Raw genomic sequence first — 20,624 nt, 5'->3', positions numbered from 1 at the left:
CATGGAGTGACTATGATCTATGTGCACAAGTCACTGCCTACTACCATCAGAGCGATGGTGGAGTCTTTCTATAGCCATCACAGATATAGTTAGATGGACAGCTTGGTTGAGCTCACCTTGTGTGAGCTGGCAGGGTCCAGTCACCTCAGCTCCATTGACCAAGCAGGGGGCTCCAAGGAGGGGGGTCAGTGTGACGGCTCCCTCTCTGCTGTCAAACACACAGTGCTCCCTCTCCACACCAGCACTGTCCAACACTGACACAGACAAACACACAGACAGACAGACAGACAGACAGACAGACAGACAGACAGACAGACACAAACAGACAGATTTTTAGTACCACTTTTTAGGGATGGGTTTCTTTCCTACCCTCTTTGCAAAGTTGTGGACCCAACTACTTCAAGAAAAAAAAAGAATCTGTTCTGAAGACCATTTGCTCGGTACCAGGCCTAATCCCAGTTCTGGACACCATCCTATTCTCAGCTGAGTGGTCACTGTTAACTTAAGGGATTGAAGCAAGTAATGAGAATTTCAATGACATCCAGTCAGCCTCACCAATGTCCTGTTTTGTTGCGGCATCCGCTCGGCCAACAGACGTTCTGCCCTCCTGCAATGCAGCGACACAGAGTGCTTAAGTAAGCAATGTTAAGCATCGTAGCGGTAGACCACATCATTGTGGTTTTACTGCTGCCTCTTGTAAAATGGTGCGAGGCAACAGACCATAAAAGAGGTAGTTTGTCCTTTTTATTTCTTTATTTTTCTTTCCCGACGTTTGTTTCCCCTGCTGACCGGCTGCAGCTAGAGGGGGCGGACGGGCACTCTTACTCGTAAACGGTAAAGGATGACCCCGGTGCTCAGCAGGTCGTCGTCGATGCCAATCAGATGCGGCAGTTCGGAGTCCAGCACCACGCCACTGCCCTCCTTCCTCAGGGCCACTGTCTCCTCCTATACACGCACGCACACACACACACACACACACACACACACACACACACACACACACACACACACACACACACACACACACACACACACACACACACACACACACACACACACACACACACACACACACACACACACACACACACACACACACACACACACACACACACACACACACACACGAAGAGGAGGGAAAGACCTGCCATCAGACACACCGGTGTGTAACATGACAGGCGGGGCGGACAGGCGGGCCAAGAAAGCTCTGCATTGTTTATGGATGCACTTCCTGGCCTGAAGGTCAAGAGAGACGGCGGAGTGATGGCCGCACCAGAGCCGTGTGTCTCCATGTGCGTGTCTGCAGTGGCAGGGAAAGGACTCGGAGAGAGAGAAAGAGAGAACGAGAGAGAGAACAAAAGAGAGAGAGAAAGCGAGAGGGAGAGAGAGTGGCTATCGGCTGATGTAGAGCTCATAAATCATCTCCCTGTTAGAGATGGGGGTGAGATGTGAATTTGCTGTGGAAATCCACTGTATGGCTGGTGGCACTGACCACAGCATTACAAAAAAAAAACATTTGAGTGTATGCATCGCTGACTCTTAAGCCACCAGGGCTAAACATTCATCACAGAAAGTTTTAGAGAGAAACAGCAGGAGAGAGGGGGTTAGAGAGATGGAAAAAAACAGAGGGAAAGAGGGAGAGATAGAGAGAGGGTGTAAATCTCTTTGACAAACTAGAGCCAGGGAGTTCTTTTGGATCAGGGGGTGTGACCACATCTGGTTATTGCAGGTATGAAATCCTGAGCGCTCAGTGGGTGAAGTGTGTGTGAATGCTGGGGAGGTGTGATGAGTCTGGTGACAGAAATGGTGAGAGGCAGTGTTTCAAGAACTTGTTGGAAGATTCCCAGAGATACTTAAGAAATGCACCAATTAAAAAAAATCACTAACACAGGTAATATCTGACAGCCTTAATATCTGACATCTTTTTCTTTTCTATAGGTGATAACCTACTACTTTATTTGTGTTACAGATGACAGATTTGAAATATAAAAAAAACATAGTTTGACCTTTCAGAGATGAATACATAAATAATAATATTTATGGCGACGAGCAGGCGTCCGGTGTCAACCTGTGAATAATCTATGAGCCTGAGGGCTCCATATTGCACAGCTGAGCTTGTGATTAATGCTGTACTATAACGCTGACATTCAGATTACAGGAAATCATGGCCACACACTCCCACCCCCATCACCACCTTAAAAAGTCAAAGCCAAATCAATGTTCACATGGAAAATCCATTCGGCCTGGCGGGGCTTACCTGTTAAATATGTATTTAATGCCATTTGAACAGCTCTCATTGGGAAGGTGATAAGAGACGGAGACGATTGATTTTTCACAGAAAGGGACTTTTTCTGCACGCTTCAAAGATGTGGTTCAGGTGGCTGGTCTCTCTCCCAGCTTCAGTGGCGGCAGTAGGACTCAAGAGACCTCACTCCCCCGTGGTGAAAATCCCACTTCAAGTGAACCTGGTCTGACCAAACTCTACTCCTGCTTGCTATCAAACCTGAAGAGCATTTGCAAGTTGACACCTTGACTTTAGTGCTTAGGTTGTGTTACCTCTTCTCTTGTGTTTCAATGTCAAACACATTCTGCAACCTAAACAGAAGCTGCCTTCTTCATCTCTCCATCTCACACCACCATGATGTACACCTCTGGTTGCCAACACCTCTTCCACGTGCACATATGCCATGCGGGAATAAGAGGACCCAGAAGGCAGGTGCCAAAACACAGCAGTTTACAAGGCATCAGCTCTGTGCTGAGCTTGTAAGAAATGATGATAATGACAGTGAGTGCTGCAGCCCATAAAAGCGTGGAACAACCTTTAACTACGGGCGAAGCATACAGGTCTGTGTGCTCTCAATGCCATCAAGGAAAGTCTGTAATGACAGTTATTCACACAGGCTGGGGGTGGGTGAGGGAGCTCTTCAAACGCCTTGAACACAGCGTAGCATCAAGGCCACACAAACACAAATTCAACCACAAGTCAGAAAAGTGAGTTCTTCTTTCAGTCCGTATGACTGCCTAAATGACACTCAGGCAGAAATGCCAGATGTTCAGAATCGACAGTGGTCTTGAGTGTCCTTCCATTCAAGTCTGCACAGTGTACCTGGATGAAGTGTCCTTCCTTTTAAGTCTGCACAGTGTACTTGGAGGAAGTGTCCTTCCTTTCAAGTCTGCACAGTGTACCTGGATGAAGTGTCCTTCCTTTCAAGTCTGCACAGTGTACTTGGAGGAAGTGTCCTTCTAGTACCTCTGCAGCAGAGGAAACCGACTGCCATGTTCGTCTTCCTCCTTAAGCTTAAATGGTCAGGACGCTGAATACCAAACAGAGACGCTAAAGGTGGTACTCTGCATTTAATAAAGGGATTTCCTGCTCCCCCTCTTCTTGTTTAAAGCTCTTTCTCTCTCTCTCACGTATATTCCTCTCCCTTCTTCTCCTGCAGGAAAGAAAGATGTGTCCATTACAGCACCACTGACCGTGGTGAGGAGGTTGGTGAAAATCCTTTCCCCTAACGAGGAGGGAAAGCCATCGACTGGGCGCCCCTGTGCACTTTAATTAAATGAATTCCTCAAAGAGTTCATTACAGATGAGGGAAGAGGGAACTGGCCTGGCAGATTAATGTGCTTCGTCACTCTCGGAGTAGAAACGCCAGACTTCAGATGAGATCTGAACAAACTGGAGAGGTGCAGGACATCCAAAAGAAGGCTTCCAGCTTCCACTGTGCACTGAAGCTTCACATAATCAAGAACTGGGCTGCAGCTTTACTCTCCTCCAATGATGGGAGCAGGTGGCAAACATAATTAACTTTGTTCTGAACTACTGTCACAGCAAGATGCAGGCCCCTATTTAAAGTGCCATTATAAAAGCCATCATTTCCAGTGATTCATTGTTTTCCCCTTCCGACATAATGGCTTTTTTGGAGCCTTCCCCAAAGCTTTTTGAGTTGCCCTGCGTTTTGGCATTTCGCTGTGAACTGCGCGTATTAGACATGATGCGCTGGAAATGGATGGGTTCGGAGATCACTGCCAATTGTACTAACTTTGCAAAATTACACTTGCTATTACTGTCAGCACATTCGCTTCGACATTTGGGCAGTTTTGTTACCATAGCGACACATGCCTCTAATAATTGCACTAGTGACCATTGTTTGTGAATGATTTCCTCCCCTCCCTGCTAAAGAAATATCAAAAAATAAAAATAAATATATAAAATATATACTATTTATTAATTATATATATATATATATATATAAAAACTAAGAAACATGGCTAAAACCTAAGAGCATTCTGTGTCTAGCAGGTGGATGACTTCTGTAGCAGAGGAGCAGAAAAATAACAGTCAGTCACTCCTTTAGCATTCAGTGACACTCAATACACTAGCCCTGCCTGACGCTGGGAACTGAGACTGAGGGTTTGGTTCTTCAAGATGGGTAGAGTTCTCTAACAGTTTTCTGTGGAAAGACCCAAGCACAGTGCCATTTATCCAAGGCATCATATGTGGTAGTCACACTTAGGGTCAAGCCTTTGATTTTTAGACAGGATATGCCCACTTCTGTGAGCAAATGAGCACCTCTGATTTGGTCAGTGTTCGACAGAGTCCAATTAGAACAGCTGCGATGCATTTATTCATCGGGACATCAAAGCCCAGCACCTGAGCGTCTCTCAGATGTGCAGGCTACAAATGCAGATCAAAGACATTTTTACAAAACACCTGTCAAGTTACACATAACAAATGGCTGTGCATATGGCATTTCCAGTGCGACATATGAAAGACAGCAGTTATGTGTGGGTTTGTATCGCACTGCTGTACACTACATCCCGTTATTGATTATTAATGTCAATGAAAAACTGAGAAACAAACAACACAAATATCTATGCGAGAAAAGAAAGATCTGAGAGACCGAGAAAGGAAAGGAAAGGAAAAAGAGGATTTAAAAAAGAGAGCGAGGAGGAATCTCTTTTCATCTTGGGATCGAAGCTGCATAAATACTGCCACTGGAAAAAAAGAAAGAGAAAAAAAATCACAAGTGAGAGGCAGTGTGTTTGGGCCCAAGGGCGGCAACAGTGTCTCTGCTCTGAAATGAAAACAAATGGCACAGCCCACCTGAAGGTAAACTGCTACGGTTAGGATGCCACGTCTGCTATCCATCGTGACCATCCTGTAGCTGTAAAAAAAAAAAAAGCACTTTCAAATTAACAAATAATACAAGGCTCCCCCTCACCCAGGCTGCAGAGGGAAATGTACTCAAATGCTGTACGGTTGAAACATGCCCACACACTCTCACTCGCTCACTTTTGCAGCGCCTGTCTGGAGGAGAGAGGGCTCTTTTGAACCCATCTCATATTAATTATCTTCAGTTTCCTGCACGCCCTGTAACCAATCTGAGGCGCCACCGACGCATACGTTTGCATTCCAAATTTGCCTCAGATGCCGAATTAAGATTCTGTTTACGTTCCCCCCCTCCGAAGAATTGCTGCTCCTCTCCGAAAGCGTCAATTTATTCTTTCGCTTTGAGCGAAGCGAGTTCGTCAACAGCGTTAACCCTCTGAGTGCGGAGACGTGTCGGTTTAGCTCAAATAGCACACGGCAAGAAGCTCAGTAGTGTTTTTTTTTTTTGCTGAAACACAAGCATGCTTCACCAAAATTACAGCAGCTGGAATACAGGTTGAGCTTATTTAGCTCTGATGTCGCTAATTGAGCAACTATCTCCATTATCTGACACACTTCTCCATGTTATGGAGTGTTTGTTTGGCCCAGGGCCAGCTAACATGTATAGCCAGGGTGCAGTCGTGCAGTCTTAAGCTGCTGGTGGATGACGTGTCCCTCTGTTTTGTGTCCTGTTTTCCATGTTGTGCCACCCGGTCTGGTAGTTAGGACAAGGTGGGCACTACCTCAGACTTCAGTGGGCCTTGTCAAAACACGCCCGTGGAGATGTGCCACGTGCCTCTGGCACCGCCGAGCCTCTCGGACCCCTCCCCCCAACCCCACACACACACACTCCGAACACGCAATCTGACATTTACAACACTCCCATATTAATTAATGTTGTAAACGTTTGGAGATTAATCCGCCATATGTGACTAATCAAAATCTCTTAATTAAGAAGTGCGACGGTGGCCCTGTAATGAGTTCCTGGGCACAGCAGTGCTTTGCATTAACCTTCCCAGTGTGCCCTCACCCTCACCCTCACCCTCACCCTCACCCTCCCAGCCCAGCCCAGCCCAACCCAACCCAACCCCTCACCACCCCACTGACATCCTTCACTCAGTCCAGCTGACTGGCTTTTAACACCAGGTCTTTACAATATAATACGCCTGAGCAGCCTCTGTGACCTTTGGCAGCTTTTCAAAGGTTCAATCTTCAATAAGGGGAGGCCTCAGAACTGTAAAGAAAAAAAAGAAATACCAACAAAGTCCGACAGGAACGGTTCACTGTCTGTGGCAAAGGGATCTTTTAAGGGCAATATTCAAGAAACAAAGGCTACGAGGGCTGGGGAAACACAACAAAGATCAACACAGTACTGAGCACAGACCTTATCCCTTCTGGTCTTAAGCAGACACTTATACACCACTCATATGCCTTACTGCGACCTCAGGGTATGTACAAGGCCGTGTCCTATAGATGGGTGTTTCAGATGAAAGATGAAAGAAATCCAAAACAAGAAAAGTGAAGATAAAAATGACTCTGGATGATGGTCTTCACATCACAATATCTATAGTCCTGACAAAACCAAAGGATAAAGCCCCCAATCAATCCTGCAGCTCCAGAAAGAGACTCACATTTACAAGGTTATGGCAGGGAATCGGGAAGGAGAGGCTTCAGATTTAATACTGGACTGGATGTTTGTCATCCCTCCCCTAAAGATTTTACTTTGCTTGTACCCCACAGTCACAGGGCTCCAGGATCATTAAACCACCTTTAATGGATGCTGGATGCCATTCTAATCTAAATAGCTGGGAAAATTAAATATAAAAGCCGGGTCGACTTGGCGTGTTTATTGCCTTGTCCTGGTCCCTGTTGACACAGCTAAGTGCTGCCATGGAGCTGCAGAGACACCTAATGGTGGATGGGGTGAAGCACAAGCAATGGCTGTTTATGACATTTCTGAATGAACACAGTGGTTGCCATTTGCTTGGCTGTTTATGAAGTTGAATGGCTGAGAGGACCCACTAAAGTAAATGGAGCAAAATGCCTTCTCTGTAGGGGTACTGATCCTTAATTTAGTTCTCCACCTGTGCAACCATGTAACCTGCTCCAATGTAGAGCAGTCCCATCAGCTAGCACTCATTATTGTGGTATATAAGCCCAACAAGCTTCAAATTGAACTATACTGGAGCGGCTATGATCATGTTATCACATTATATTCATACTTTTCATTTCACAGATGCTTTTATATTTTGTGCAGATGAACAGATTTTATGACTACGTGTGGTCCCTGGGAATCTAACTCATGACCTTGATAGTGTTAACCTACAGGAAGTCAGAATAACTTTACAAGAATGTAACTTTAAAAGAATGGACAGACACATACAACTCACACATTCCCTGATGGATAAGTAGAAGGGTCACACTTTACAGTAAGCGGTTAATAAGTTGTCTTATATTTGGAAAGAAAAAAATGTGGTCCTAATTTGGAGAATCATCCTGACCGTCAAAAATTGTCTTGACCTTAGGTTGAGGTTTTAGATAAGTGTTAAAGGTTTAACAGAAGAGCTTCTTGTAACTCATTAGTTGAAGGCCACCACCATGAAGCAGTTTGGAGATAATGACACACTGGAGAGTCTCCAGTAGGTAGCTCTGAAGTTTCATTTCATAGATCCTTCTCTCTCCCTCTCCAGCACTCCAGCGCTCTCTCTCTCTCTCTCTCTCTCTCTCTCTCTCTCCTAGGTCGCTGCTTCAAGAGGAGGAGACGTTTGTCTGAAGCTCTGAACAAAAACGGGAACCTTCACAGATTGCTTTTGTCCCCTCTTCTGAAGACTCCCTCTCTCATATCTCCTTGCTTTCTTGTGTGTTCCGCGGCATCACACTTGTGTTTGAAAACAAGGGAATTAGCGGATTGAAACAGCAAGGCTCATTACTCGGAGGCAGAGAAGATTTCGGCACGGCTCCATTTGAAGTAATTATCTGCCATTACATTCGGCTGACGCGCCACTCCGTCTCAGCCACCGACTGCAAATTGGTCCCTGGATATTTCAGAACAATTTTTGGTTCTTGTTGTTGATGTTTTGGGTACTTTCTGTCTTTCTATCTCCATCTTTATATATTTGTATTGGCAGCCTATGCAGAAATCTGAGAATAGCACTGGCTCATCCAGAGGCGAGTAAGGGCTTATGGGAGCTAAGTACTGAGGGTTGAGAACTAAGCTCTGGTGAGCGCTCAGTGCGGGCTAATCAGTGTCAAAGCGCAGCGGCCTTCTGAGTCTCCCCGCCCCACCCCACCCTGCCCTGCCACCCCACTCCCCCCCACCCCCCACCCCACCCGGCCCTGCCTGGCTGGACCGCAGCAGACGGAGCCCAAAGCTCACAGGCTGCACTGGGCCATCTGCTGCGTTTGTTGGGTCTCATGGCACGCTGTGAAAGAGAGTGTATATGTGTGTGTGAGAGAGAGAAAGTGTGTGTGTGTGCCCAGTGTGAGTCTGTGTGTTTTTGCGCACATATTTGCGTGTGTGTGAGTGTGTGTGTCTCAGAGAAAGAGAGAGACAGAGCAGGAGAGGGAGAAACTTTGTTGGAGCTATATGCAAAAAAGACACACACAAAAAACGAATAGCCCTGGTGGGAGAAGAGCCAACGCTCTGACATACCAATGAACCTTTTCAGAGGCACTTAAGTCCTGCGTTGCTGGTGGCCCCCAGTCTGCCCACGAGCAGGAGGGCCGCTGCTCCCACCACAGTCCTCCATCAACTGCAGCACACAAAACACGCAAACAAATGGCCTCCGCTGCTGCCAATGCCAAGCACGCAGTTTCACAAACCATCCCAAAATCCAGATTCATTAGAATTCTTGAAATGTCGTTCGCAGGAATGCAAGAGCAGAGAACTTGTAGGCTTAGCTGAAATTTGGCTGATATTTTCCTCTGCTGTTGCTAGGCATTCATTTTCGTCACTTGTGACCCTTTGTGTGTGTGTGTGTGTGTGAGTGAGAGAGAGAGAGAGAGAGAGAGAGTGTGTGTGAGAGAGAGGGAGAGAGAGGGGGGTAGGGGGTGGAGAGGTGGAGGGGTTATGTGTTTAAATAGGGGTGTATGTTAGCATGATTATGTGTATGTGTTGGAGAGCTTGTGTGTGTGTGTAAGTGTGATTATATGTGTATGTTGGTGCATGTATGCGTGGGCTAGCTGGTGATCTGCTCACGTAGACACTCTCCTGTGTAGGATGGGGAAGTAGAGATGCACTCTCTGATCACTTTGAAGTAGGACTGTGTGGGAGTGTGCTTTTGACTGGCATGGCCAGCAGCATTATCATCCCAACACCTAACACCCCTTTACACTCTCTCACCCACTATCACCACACACACACTCAAAACAAAATACACACACTCGTGCATACACACAAACTCTCTCTATATCTCTCCACTCTTTGTCTTCATGTGACTGGACACATTCACTTTTTACCTCAGTGAAGGAAGTTATGTTTTTGTAGCCATTGGTTTGTATGTCTGTCTGTATGTCTGTCTGTCTGTCTGTCTGGCAGTAGGATAATGCAAACCTAGCCGACTGATATGAAACTTGATGGAGGGGTGCTGCATGGGCGAAGGAAGAACCCATTACATTTTGGACTGGATCCGAATCAAGGGGTGCATCCAGGAATCCTTTTTCACTTTCGTTAACATTGCAAGGCATATTGGCGTTTGGCGGAGTGCCCTAGTAGTTGTTGATAAAAAAGCATATTTCAGATTGGCTGCTTGTCATGTTTCAGTCCCTTTCCCTCCCTCCCTGCATTGTGTTTAGGGGCCTCTCCATTCGCCGGTGTGCTGGGAGCGGGTCCATATGTAACTGCTGGGGAGCTGGGGAAGGGGCATTGATTTGTTTGTTCATCCAGGCCAAATGTGGAGGCCTCTTGAAAAGATTGCCAAGGCTTTCTCATTAGCGCCAATTTGACAGGGCTCAAGATCAATGGCGCCGCCAACAAGCTGTAACGTGATGCTCAGCGACAGTACAACACACCCTGAGTAGCGATGAGACACACACACACACACACACACACACACACACACAGACACACACACAGACACACACACTCACACTCACACTCACACTCACACTCACACTCACACTCACACTCACACTCACACACAGACACACACACAGACACACACACACACACACACACACACACACACACACACACACACAGACACACACACGCACACACACACTGACTCCCACAAAGGTAAATATTACTCCCCTAATTGAAGGACAGAGGCACGGTCCTATGCATAATAGCATTTACATGAATGCGACTGGCTTAAAGACATTAACAGAATCACATAAATGGGGCTTAATACAGACACACATGAACATACAAACACCTTGCAATCTCTTTGCTAATTCATCAGAACACACGTAGGCAGCTAGTGGCAGGGGGCTGGAGATCAATGATGCCGCCATCGAGCTGTAAGGTGAGGCTGGGCAACGGTACAGTCAGCCTGAGCTGTGACGAGATGGCCACAATGGATGCAGGGGCAAAAAGCCACTGATGTTTGAGATCCACTCAACTAAACCAAACTAAACCAAACTAACACAAAACAATGGAAGTTGTACATGAAGTCACTGGCTACCTAGTCATGTCAACCATCTCATATGACGAGCTTGAGTATACTGCTCTCAAACGCTTAATCAATGATGTGTGTACTAATATCCATTGTTGACTTGACAAGCAGATGTCAAGCTGATATGTCTGCAGATGATCTGTATGTGAAATTGTGTTAAAAAGCATGAAGTTAAAGGTTAGAAACATTCTGGGGGGAAAAAACCTGAAAATGAATATGAGGTAGAGAAGAAAAAATGAAAAACACAAGCATGGCTCAGGGGAGTGATTTTAAGACCAGATTTCCTGAGGTTTCATTAATACATTTAAAAAAAGAAGACACTCACCCTTAAAATGTTCTGCGTTTCTTTCCACTTATTAGTCCACTCCTGGGTCAGCTGCAGAACCTGTGAAACAGAAAAGACATTAACAAAGCGAAGAATAAGAGGGAAGACAACGCGCAAGGGGAAATAAATCGTATCAGCAAAGCCTCCCTCTCACACAGAGGTCTACTGTGCCATGAGCGAACACCATGGCCGTCCGGAAATTAATTGGACCAGGAAAGTGTGAAACAGCAAATTATCTGGAGTGTCCAAACACAGAGGAGAACAATGTTCGGGACCCTTTACTTTTCTTGTTAAGAAAACCAGCACGCAGGGGTGATTCTAGGCAAACAGGCCCAGTTCTTATTTAAACAAGATCACGTCTAGTCACCATGTGTGGAAGGGATACACCAGGGTTCATGGATATCTAAAACAATTACTCAACATTCACTCTCTCTCTCCCCATCATACACACACACACACACACACACACACACACACACACACACACACACACACACACACACACACACACACAGAAAACTATTGGAGAGACAAAGGCAAGACCCCATGCATGCTAACAGTTAAATAAGCGGGACTGGCTTTAAGGCATTAATAAAATCACATTAATAGGGCTTAGTACACACACACACACACACACACACACACACACACACACACACACACACACACACACACACACACACACACAAACTCATATAACACACACACACCTTGTTAATGCATGTGTGCTCAGCTAATTCACAAAATCCCATTAACACATCCCCAACAGGTGTACGCAGCCATTGGCACATCATTGACACTTGCGTTTGACACCAGCACACCTGAGGTGGCAGCAACACTCACCCGGGCCTCGTTACGACAAAGCTTCTCCTCCACACTGGCTCCCAATCTAGGGCCCACAGGGGACACCTGCAGCAAGGAGGGAGATGAAGGGTGTGTGTGTGTGTGTGTGTGTGTGTGTGTGTGTGTGTGTGTGTGTGTGTGTGTGTGTGTGTGTGCGTGTGTGTGTGCGTGTGTGTGCGTGTGTGTGTGTGCGTGTGTGTGTGCGTGTGTTTGTGTGTGTGTGTGTGTGTGTGTGTGTGTGTGCGTGTGTGCGTGTGTGTGTATAGGTGTGAGAGAGATTGCTGTGAGCAAACCATAAACAGCCATGCCTGCTGCTGAGAAAAACATGTTTCCTTAAAGGAAATGAAAACAAACAAATACAAAACCAAGCACCTGGCTGTAACAGTGCAGATGGTATTACTGTAAACAAACTGCTTGGATCACACGCAGACATATATGCATTTGGCAGTGCTACAATGGTAGTTGAGCAGAAGGGCTTCAACTAGAACTGTTGCATTTTAAAGAAAGAGATACAGATATGGCTCAAAGACCAAAGGTGTTTCCTATATAAAGAAAGTGTACGGAATGTGTCCTTATGTTGCGCACAGCTCACACCGCTAGCATAAGCTGGGAGCGTGCCTATGTTCCCACAGCCCTATGTTCCCACAGCCCAATGTTCCCACAGCCCAATGTTCCCACAGCCCTATGTTCCCACAGCCCTATGTTCCCACATTTCTAAGAGCTTTTTTAAAATTAGGTCTTATGTTCCCCCATTTCTAATATTCAAAATAAGGGCCTATGTTCCTACAGTTCATCTAACCCTAACCCTAACCTATAACCCTAAATAATAACCCTAACACGCGGGCGGGTCCGCGATTTTTTTCAAAATGGCGATTTTTGTACTTTTTTTTTGCAACATGAACATGCAAATCGACTGTATAATTGTGGAGGAATTGATCGTTTACTTTAGGCATGCATTTGTAGGTGTTTTTGTCCCGAAAATGGCTGGGGCTTAACAGGAAATGTGAGACCACAGGGTTTCTAGAAATGTGGGAACATAGGGCTGTGGGAACATTGGGACTCATTTTTCAAAATAAATCTGGGAACATAGATCTGTGGGAACATAGGGCTTAATTTTCAAAATTGTCAGTGAAAAAAAAATCCTTAGAAATGTGGGAACATAGGGCTGTGGGAACATAGGGCTGACCCCGCAAAGGCTAACACAGGCTAACTTAAGCTAATACAGGCTAACTTAAGCAAACACAGGCTAACTTAAGCTAAAGGCTCATACCTGGGTTCCCTGGTCCAGGAGAGCCTTCAGGTGGGTTATCTCCTCCCTGAGGTCACGGATGATCTTCACGCTACCGTCCTCGTTCACCGTGGGCTGGTTCACAATGTTCTTGACTCGGTTAGCATAGCGGAGGGTATTGAGGGTCTCTGCGTAGTTCAGATGGGCAGGGGAAATGGCTACGAGAGAAAGATGGATGGTGATGATTTGAGTTTACAAAGTCTCACACCAATGAGAAACCAATATACAGGACAATCCTGTCGCATAACCCTTACGATCCTGTGCTGAAGAGACAGATACTGAATGCTCACATGAGTACCCTACCCAGCCCCAAACAGTTTAGATTTCTCTCATCTCATCACAGATCTGCTCAATGTGTCCTCCTTCCAGCTGTTAGTTTTCCCCTACCGCAGCACCTTTGAGCGCACTCCCAGAGACTCACCTCTGTATGGCTCTGTACACTTAAACAGAAGTGTTATTTGTTCTAGTCTGCTCTTTTCATGATGGCACAAGAGGATCCTGCAGACACTGAAGGCGTAATATTGAATGAAAATATTGAGTTCCCAGCCACTTCACCCCAACCTAACATTGACTTCTACGAAGAAGGGTCCAGACTGATTGTGTCTGGAGAGGAGCAACTAGCTTACATTCTCTAGTCTTCTCTTTCATATAGCATTCTCTTTGGCTCTGTGTTATCCCATCCACATACTAATTGAGGCCTTTTCTTTGTGGAGGCCAGATGGTTGTAAAAGAAGAGACACTTTATAATGTTTTCTATTCAGCTGCATGTCTTTTTGGCTGAGTGCATAATTAATAAAGATAATTAATGTATCAGTTTCCAGCAAACTCTCAGTAGACACGCATATGTCTCTTTTTTAATTTGTTGGATATATAAAATACCAATTTCACACTGGGGTATTTAAAAACATTCCTTCAAATAACATTAAGCCTGGAGTACAAAAAAAACATTTTCTCTGATAAAACAGGGCTTCCAACTTCAAGCGAGGACCTTCAAAATGACAGCAGCGGTCCATGGCACGTCGCCCTCTGACATACTTGCGATCATGATGGTCTTGGAGTTGCCCCCCAAGCTGTCCTTGAGTAGCCAGGTCAGCACGGAGTCTCGATAGGGAATGAATGAGCCCTTCTTCTTCAAGCCTCCAGACACTGACACATCCGCTACGAGAGGTGGAAGGCAGACACACACACAAAAAAAAAAAACACAAAAACATTCTGTTATACAAACTATATGTGAAAAGTGCAGCCTAAAGCCTCTGTTCAAGATGATCAATGTTCCCCACAAACAAGAGCAACAGCAGTGCTCTCTCAAGTAAGGGTAAAGGGGAAGGCAATGTGCAACAGCGTCAGAGCAAATTACTTTGGTTATTAAAGTGCCGACTGAATCAATAGGGCTTGTGGGGTGATGCATTGCATTAGCTGTGCCACGGAGTCCTACCCAGCGCTGAGATGACTTTGCCCAATGCCACCAGCGACTTGTTGATGTTGGCGCCCTCCTTGAGCCGCGTCCCTGTGGCGCGTGTGGCATCCGCCCTCTCGCTGCCCGCCAGGTCCACCAGGTGGATCTTACTCGTGGTCTCGCTGGGCAGCTCCGCATCGAACCTGGCCTGGGAGCCAAGAACACAACAAGAGCAATTAGGCGGTAGTGGACAGGGGGGCCTAACTCCAGCCTAATAGAAACACTCCTTTTCATGTTCTGGGAACTGTTCTCAAAGGGTTGTGCCAATGAGCTAACTAGGCAGGGAAAAAGAACCGACTCAATAGCATAACGGCTTAGAATGTTGTTTCTCTTTTTATATTGCGTAAGTGATGGAAGGCCAAGTGTAATTATAGAAAAGATCACACACACAGACATTAGTACCCAGTGACCTAGGGGTTCATCAGGAGCATGGCTGCACAGAGTGTAGGACAAAAGGTTGGTAGTCCTTGGGAAAAGAAAAGGTCCTCTGAGACATTTTCAGTAGAAAAGGCACAAAAATGCCTGACATATAATCGTGTGTGTAAAAAAAATGGAGCATACATAACCACAGCCACTGCTAATTAAAAATCCTGAAAGCATGTGTTCATCGCAAGGCCAAGAAAAGTATGGCAACAAACCTACCATGCCTTACATAGAGTGCCAAGAACCAATAGGCAACAGAAATAACTCGCAGTGTGGTCGACAAGCATTTCCAGAGCATGCAAAAGCAAACCATCAACAAGCTGCTAAATCTCATGTGTGCACACATAAAAGCCCACATATACATCAGCGCGTCATAACGTTACATAACACCAGACTGTGTGTTCCAAACGTGCAAAGTACAGAAAAATGCTGTGACGGGAACTGTGATCCTTTTTTACACATGTAAAGCAAAGGTCTTTAAGCACTCTTTAAGACATGGGTAAGGCTAGGTATGGTATCAGTTGTGACATGCATTTGCACCTTGCACATACTGAAGTAGCTAGAAGTGGGAGTGTATCTGTATCTGTTTGTGTGTGTGTGTGTGTGTGTGTGTGTGTGTGTGTCATTATTTCTTAGTGAGTGTGTGTGCAAGAGAGAGCACATTATACGTGTCCCTCTACTCTGTGTGTTTAGGAGTACGTGTGTGTGTACATTTGAGTCAATATCTGTGTGTGATTGTGTGTGTGTGAGAGAGCACATTATTAGGATTGAAGGGTACAGCGGAAAATGAATTGAATTGCATGGGTCAGGTCATCTGTAATTATATGGCACTGAAAGATTTTGGAAGGAGTATATTGAAAGCTACGAAGACAAATCGAGGTGAATGGTGAGCAAAAAAAAGAAAAGCAAGGTGAAAAGCAAGCCATGTCAAGACGACAGGCTGAAATAGAAAAGCTAATTCAAAAGAGGAGGCAGCTGAAAAAGCATTGGAAACGAGCAGATGGTGAACAGAGAGAAGGAATTAGTGTACTGCAGGCAGAGGTAAAAAAAAAAAGGGGTGCCATGTTATCTAAGTACTGTAACATTGTATGGAAAAGGAATTTGAAAATGACCAGCTTCATGGAGGACTTAAAAAGTGCTAAGACAAGCCCGGAGGTGCCTTTGTCACAGTCTAAGGATCCAGCAGTCAAGAACACTGCTCCACCGGTGAAAACAGGGAAGACGTTGAGGCCATGAGAAGCGATTCAACATGCACAAGGCACATTACAGCATAGGGATATCATTGGGCAGGTACCGTGTGGAGGAGCGGGGTTTGGGTTAGGTGACAGTTGGAAAGCATGGGGTGAGGCTACATTGCCAGACAGGACGCATGGTAACCAGCTTTGTTCGCAAGGAAGAACAGGAAACGGAATAGGCAGCAACGGCTTCTCAAGCAATGCAATGGCAATGGATGAACTGGCATGATGTTGAGAAGATGAAGATCAGCTGGAGAGAATTTAGGGCTATGGAAGCTAACCACATTACATTCATTGTTGGAGCCAGTTATGATGTCCTCTCAACTCAGAGCTGCAAGTTGTGTACAGGTGTTGACATATATAAGTAAAACATATTTTTTCCATTAACTTGACCACTGAGCCTTCTGGAGGTGTCATGGACCTAATTAAGCAAAACACTGGCAAAGAAGGTGCCCACTTGACAACCCTAGTGAAATGCTCATAAAGGTGTTTTTGTTGTTTTTGTTGTTGTGAAGCATTGTTAAGTATTGGTATGATGGTTGTAGTGCACCCTGTTATTATACTTATAGGAAAGGTTGTTGGGTATGACTACTTGCATATAACATTGAGGTTTGGCCACTGTGGGAAGTACAAGGAATAAAACATCTTTTCCTATGTATAACTTATAACTAAAATGTGTATGTCATATTTGTGTGTCTTCTTATAGAAGAAACTCACAGCTTGACTGCTGCTTTAGTACATTGTGTGTGTGTGTGTGTGTGTGTGTGTGTGTGTGTGTGTGTGTGTGTGTGTGTGTGTGTGTGTGTGTGTGTGTGTGTGTCTGTGTGTGTGTGTGTGTGTGTGTGTGTGTGTGTGTGTGTGTGTGTGCGCGTGTGTGTGTGTGTATCGTGTATTATAGACTCTGACCTGTCTGAAGTGGATGGTGAAGATGGCATGGGAGCGGCTGCTGGCTTGGTTCATGGCCGTGCTGGCTGTGGCGCGACTGGCATTGCCCTTCTCCATCAGCCTCTCCACATCACTGTAGCTGTGCACCTGCTGCTTGGACAGACCTGAAACACACACCCCATGCATGTGCGTGCACACACACAGACACACACACACACACACAAACACAGACAGACACACACACACACACACAATGTACTAAAGCAGCAGTCAAGCTGTGAGTTTCTTCTATAATTTACCACACACGGAAAAGGATAACCATAAGCCTTGCTCACAGTATTGCCTGATGGGCATACATAATACTATGAACCTGACCAGAGGACAGAACAGAACAGAACAGAACAGATGACTGTAATTAGAGTTAGTGTGTGTCCATATGGCCAGTCATACAGAGATATGTATGTGTGTGTGTGTGTGTGTGTGTGTGTGTGTGTGTGTGTATATGTATGTGTGTTTGGGGTTTACCCTCCACGTAAGGCCCTTCTCTCGGGTGCTCCCTCACTCTCAGGCAGCTGCCCTCAGACGTTTTTCTGACAAGGAGGTCTCGCACGCGCTCATTGTAGATTTCCAGATAGCTGACAGAGGAGAGGAGAGAATACAAAGTAGTCCATGGAACATGGCCTAGAAATGACTCACACAAAATATTATCTGAAGTGTCTCAGCAAAGCCCAATCCTAGGCACTACTTGAAAGCTCTCATTCAGACGAGTCTTTAATCTGATGAGTGAAGTTGGCTGTTGAATGGCCTATATAATTATTTCCTTGATGAGATGTCTGAAAAATGACAATGCGACAAACATACTAAGGAGGATAGAGAATTGGTCATACTATAACAATAACAGTGGACTAATTGTTCAATTATCTGATAGAGCGTTAAAATCTCCTCAGCAGGCCGTCATTTCAAACAGCGGAACTGAGTGTGGATGTGTGGAGGCTGGTTTCTGTGTTTGCAGTGCTCTGGAATTTAAAACACTCTCAAAGTGTTGGAAAGGCCACGTCCTGAAGAGCGGTGGAAACGGCAGCTAACAGACACATAAATAAATAAAAAGGAAAACTTCCCGGAGCAATCCAACAGAGTGTTCATTAGAGTGTGACCAGTCAGCTGGCTGAGACGAGGGCCTGTTCCCCTGGGCGTAGCCTCCATAATGTCATCTGTTTTCACAGAGAGGCAGCAGTAGCTGAGGACGGCTAAGCCTACCCTAGCCTTGTTGACTATATCAGCAGAGGTCGCCTGAGAGTGACTCAGAGGTGGTGCAGAAGGCAGCTAACACATTTTTGAACAATTTGTAAACCCTGAGCCAGGAGCAGACGCAGCCAAGCCAAGCCAAGCCAAGCCAAGCCTGCGGAGGGCAGGCCGGTGGGTGGGTGGCCTGGCTGACGGATGCGCTGGCGGAGGCTGTGCCAGGTGTCCGCCGTGAGGAGTGAGAGAGAGAGAGAGAGAGAGGGAGAGGGAGAGAGAGACAGAGAGAAAGAAAGAGAGAGAGCGCACTCTGGCCACACCGGACCCAAATGGCTGACCTCCCCTCTCGTTTGTAACCAATTAGGGCGAGCTGCTAAATGAGTGCCCCCGAGAGCGGACAAGCTGCCAGGAAAACAGAATAATCAAGAGGAAGAGAGGGGAAAGAAGAGACAGAAAGAGTGGGAGGGAAAGAGAGAGAGAGAGAGAGAGAGATCTCTGCAGGCTGCTTATGGTCTTTTTTGACATTACCCTTGAGTAGAATTAACTGAGCAATGATACTCCATTCTCCTCAGCATCAACACGAAAGGTGGGCGTTGATTCATAGTTTCTGTCAGGCAAGTTTAAAAAATGGAATCCTAGTCAGCTGAAATTAACATCTATCTCTTTCCTGACCCAGCACCTACATAGATGTATATCCCTGAACTTCTCCACTTCCTCTCCCTCTCCCCGACCTCATCTGCTTACCTGACCGCCGTGTGGAAGGAGGTCAGGTCAGTCTGGGACAGGCCTGAGATCTGGCTGAAGAGGGCTTCACAGATGCGCGGGATTAGACCAGTATCGTCCTGACCAGGAGATGACATGTAACACACACAGACAGGGATCAGACCAGTATCGTCCTGACCACCACATGACATGTAACACACACAGACAGGGTTTCTCTTGCGATGGCTCTTCCAAACCACACGATGTCGATTTTAATTGGAATTATAGTCTGGTAACTCTCAACTGGGAATACATGTGCACAGAATAGGCAACGTGCCGCCTTATCATCCCTGCGTTGCCATTCAGCTGTACCGCAGAGCCTTGTATTGTCACCATGTCACTTCGCCCTTACACAAAGTATATTGCCACTTTTACTACTCAAGGTGTTAACCGTAATGGGCCCAAATGGGATTTTAAAATGACTGATTCTGATCCACTGACTCCAACACCTGGCAGATGGCAGAGGCTGATATTTAGATGAGGGACTTGTGGGGTGGGGGTGGGCCCGGGCAGTTTGTCGCGTACCCCTCTGAGAACAGAGAGCGTGTAAGTGGATTAAAGAGACCTGTATTCCATTGTCACTATGACCATGGCAGGCTTTACAAGAGTGGGCAGGCTGAGCTTTTAAAAAAAAAAAAAAAATGAAAAAGCTCAATCCCACATAACTGCCTCAATATGGGCACTGAGGTACTAAAGTACTGAGAGCATCTGATAAATGTGAATGGCCTCACAGCACTGCCTGAGGTTCACCTGGTAGTTAGAGGAGTTATCAGTGGTGCTATAGATAAAGACACGGAAAGCTGAACATAATGTCACAAAGGCTCTTCCTCTACTGGGATCAGTGAGTTTGATTTACTGTCAGGTAAGTTAGCCTACCATGGTACATCACCATTACATACCAATCCAAACACTTGAAGTATGACTAAATTATTCTCATTCACAATGCCCTGAACTAAACTAAACTAAACTAATCCCTATGGAGGATGTGCACAGCACAATGGACACCCTAATATGAGGTTAGGAGGTGCCAGGCAGTGAGTTTCTGTTTACCCCTTAACACAACAACACAACAACACAACAACACAACAACAGTTTCATGCCTTCATTCACTTCTAAAGGACCATCTACAGGAAGGCTACAACAAAATAACACACATACATCTCTGTCAGTTTTCTGACTTCATATCAAGTTCACATTCTTCACGGCTGCTTGCACTGGGCAGTTTTTGACTAATTGCAACTATCTAAATGCTACAGCTCGGAGTATTGGCAAGAGTGAGAGAAAGAGAGAGTGAGAGAGAGGCAGTCAGGTGCTCTGTCTTTTTATGATTTGTGTGACTCATCTTCTCTTAATTACCATATGGGAGCGAGTGAATATTAAGAAGGGCTGATTCGATTATCAAGC

At 45.7% G+C, this 20,624-nt stretch overlaps 1 protein-coding gene across 1 annotated transcript in view; it reads right to left on the bottom strand.

The window, feature by feature from the left end:
- The window catches only part of kif16bb (kinesin family member 16Bb), a 42,438-nt gene that overhangs the window by 18,383 nt on the left and 3,431 nt on the right, over positions 1–20,624 (bottom strand). Inside the window, exons 5-15 of the mRNA XM_031579275.2 lie at positions 19,203–19,300; positions 17,745–17,854; positions 17,241–17,383; positions 14,656–14,824; positions 14,256–14,378; positions 13,203–13,378; positions 11,933–11,998; positions 11,090–11,149; positions 826–945; positions 556–607; positions 117–254 (exon numbers count right to left, since the gene is read on the bottom strand). Coding sequence (XP_031435135.1) covers positions 117–254; positions 556–607; positions 826–945; positions 11,090–11,149; positions 11,933–11,998; positions 13,203–13,378; positions 14,256–14,378; positions 14,656–14,824; positions 17,241–17,383; positions 17,745–17,854; positions 19,203–19,300 — 1,255 coding nt within the window. The remainder of the gene's footprint in view (positions 1–116; positions 255–555; positions 608–825; positions 946–11,089; positions 11,150–11,932; positions 11,999–13,202; positions 13,379–14,255; positions 14,379–14,655; positions 14,825–17,240; positions 17,384–17,744; positions 17,855–19,202; positions 19,301–20,624) is intronic.

This window comes from Clupea harengus, chromosome 13 (genome assembly GCF_900700415.2).
Source record: "Clupea harengus chromosome 13, Ch_v2.0.2, whole genome shotgun sequence".
Taxonomy (NCBI): domain Eukaryota; kingdom Metazoa; phylum Chordata; class Actinopteri; order Clupeiformes; family Clupeidae; genus Clupea; species Clupea harengus.
The sequence above is the reverse complement of the archived record's forward strand: the minus strand, read 5'-3'. Positions and strand labels throughout refer to the sequence as shown.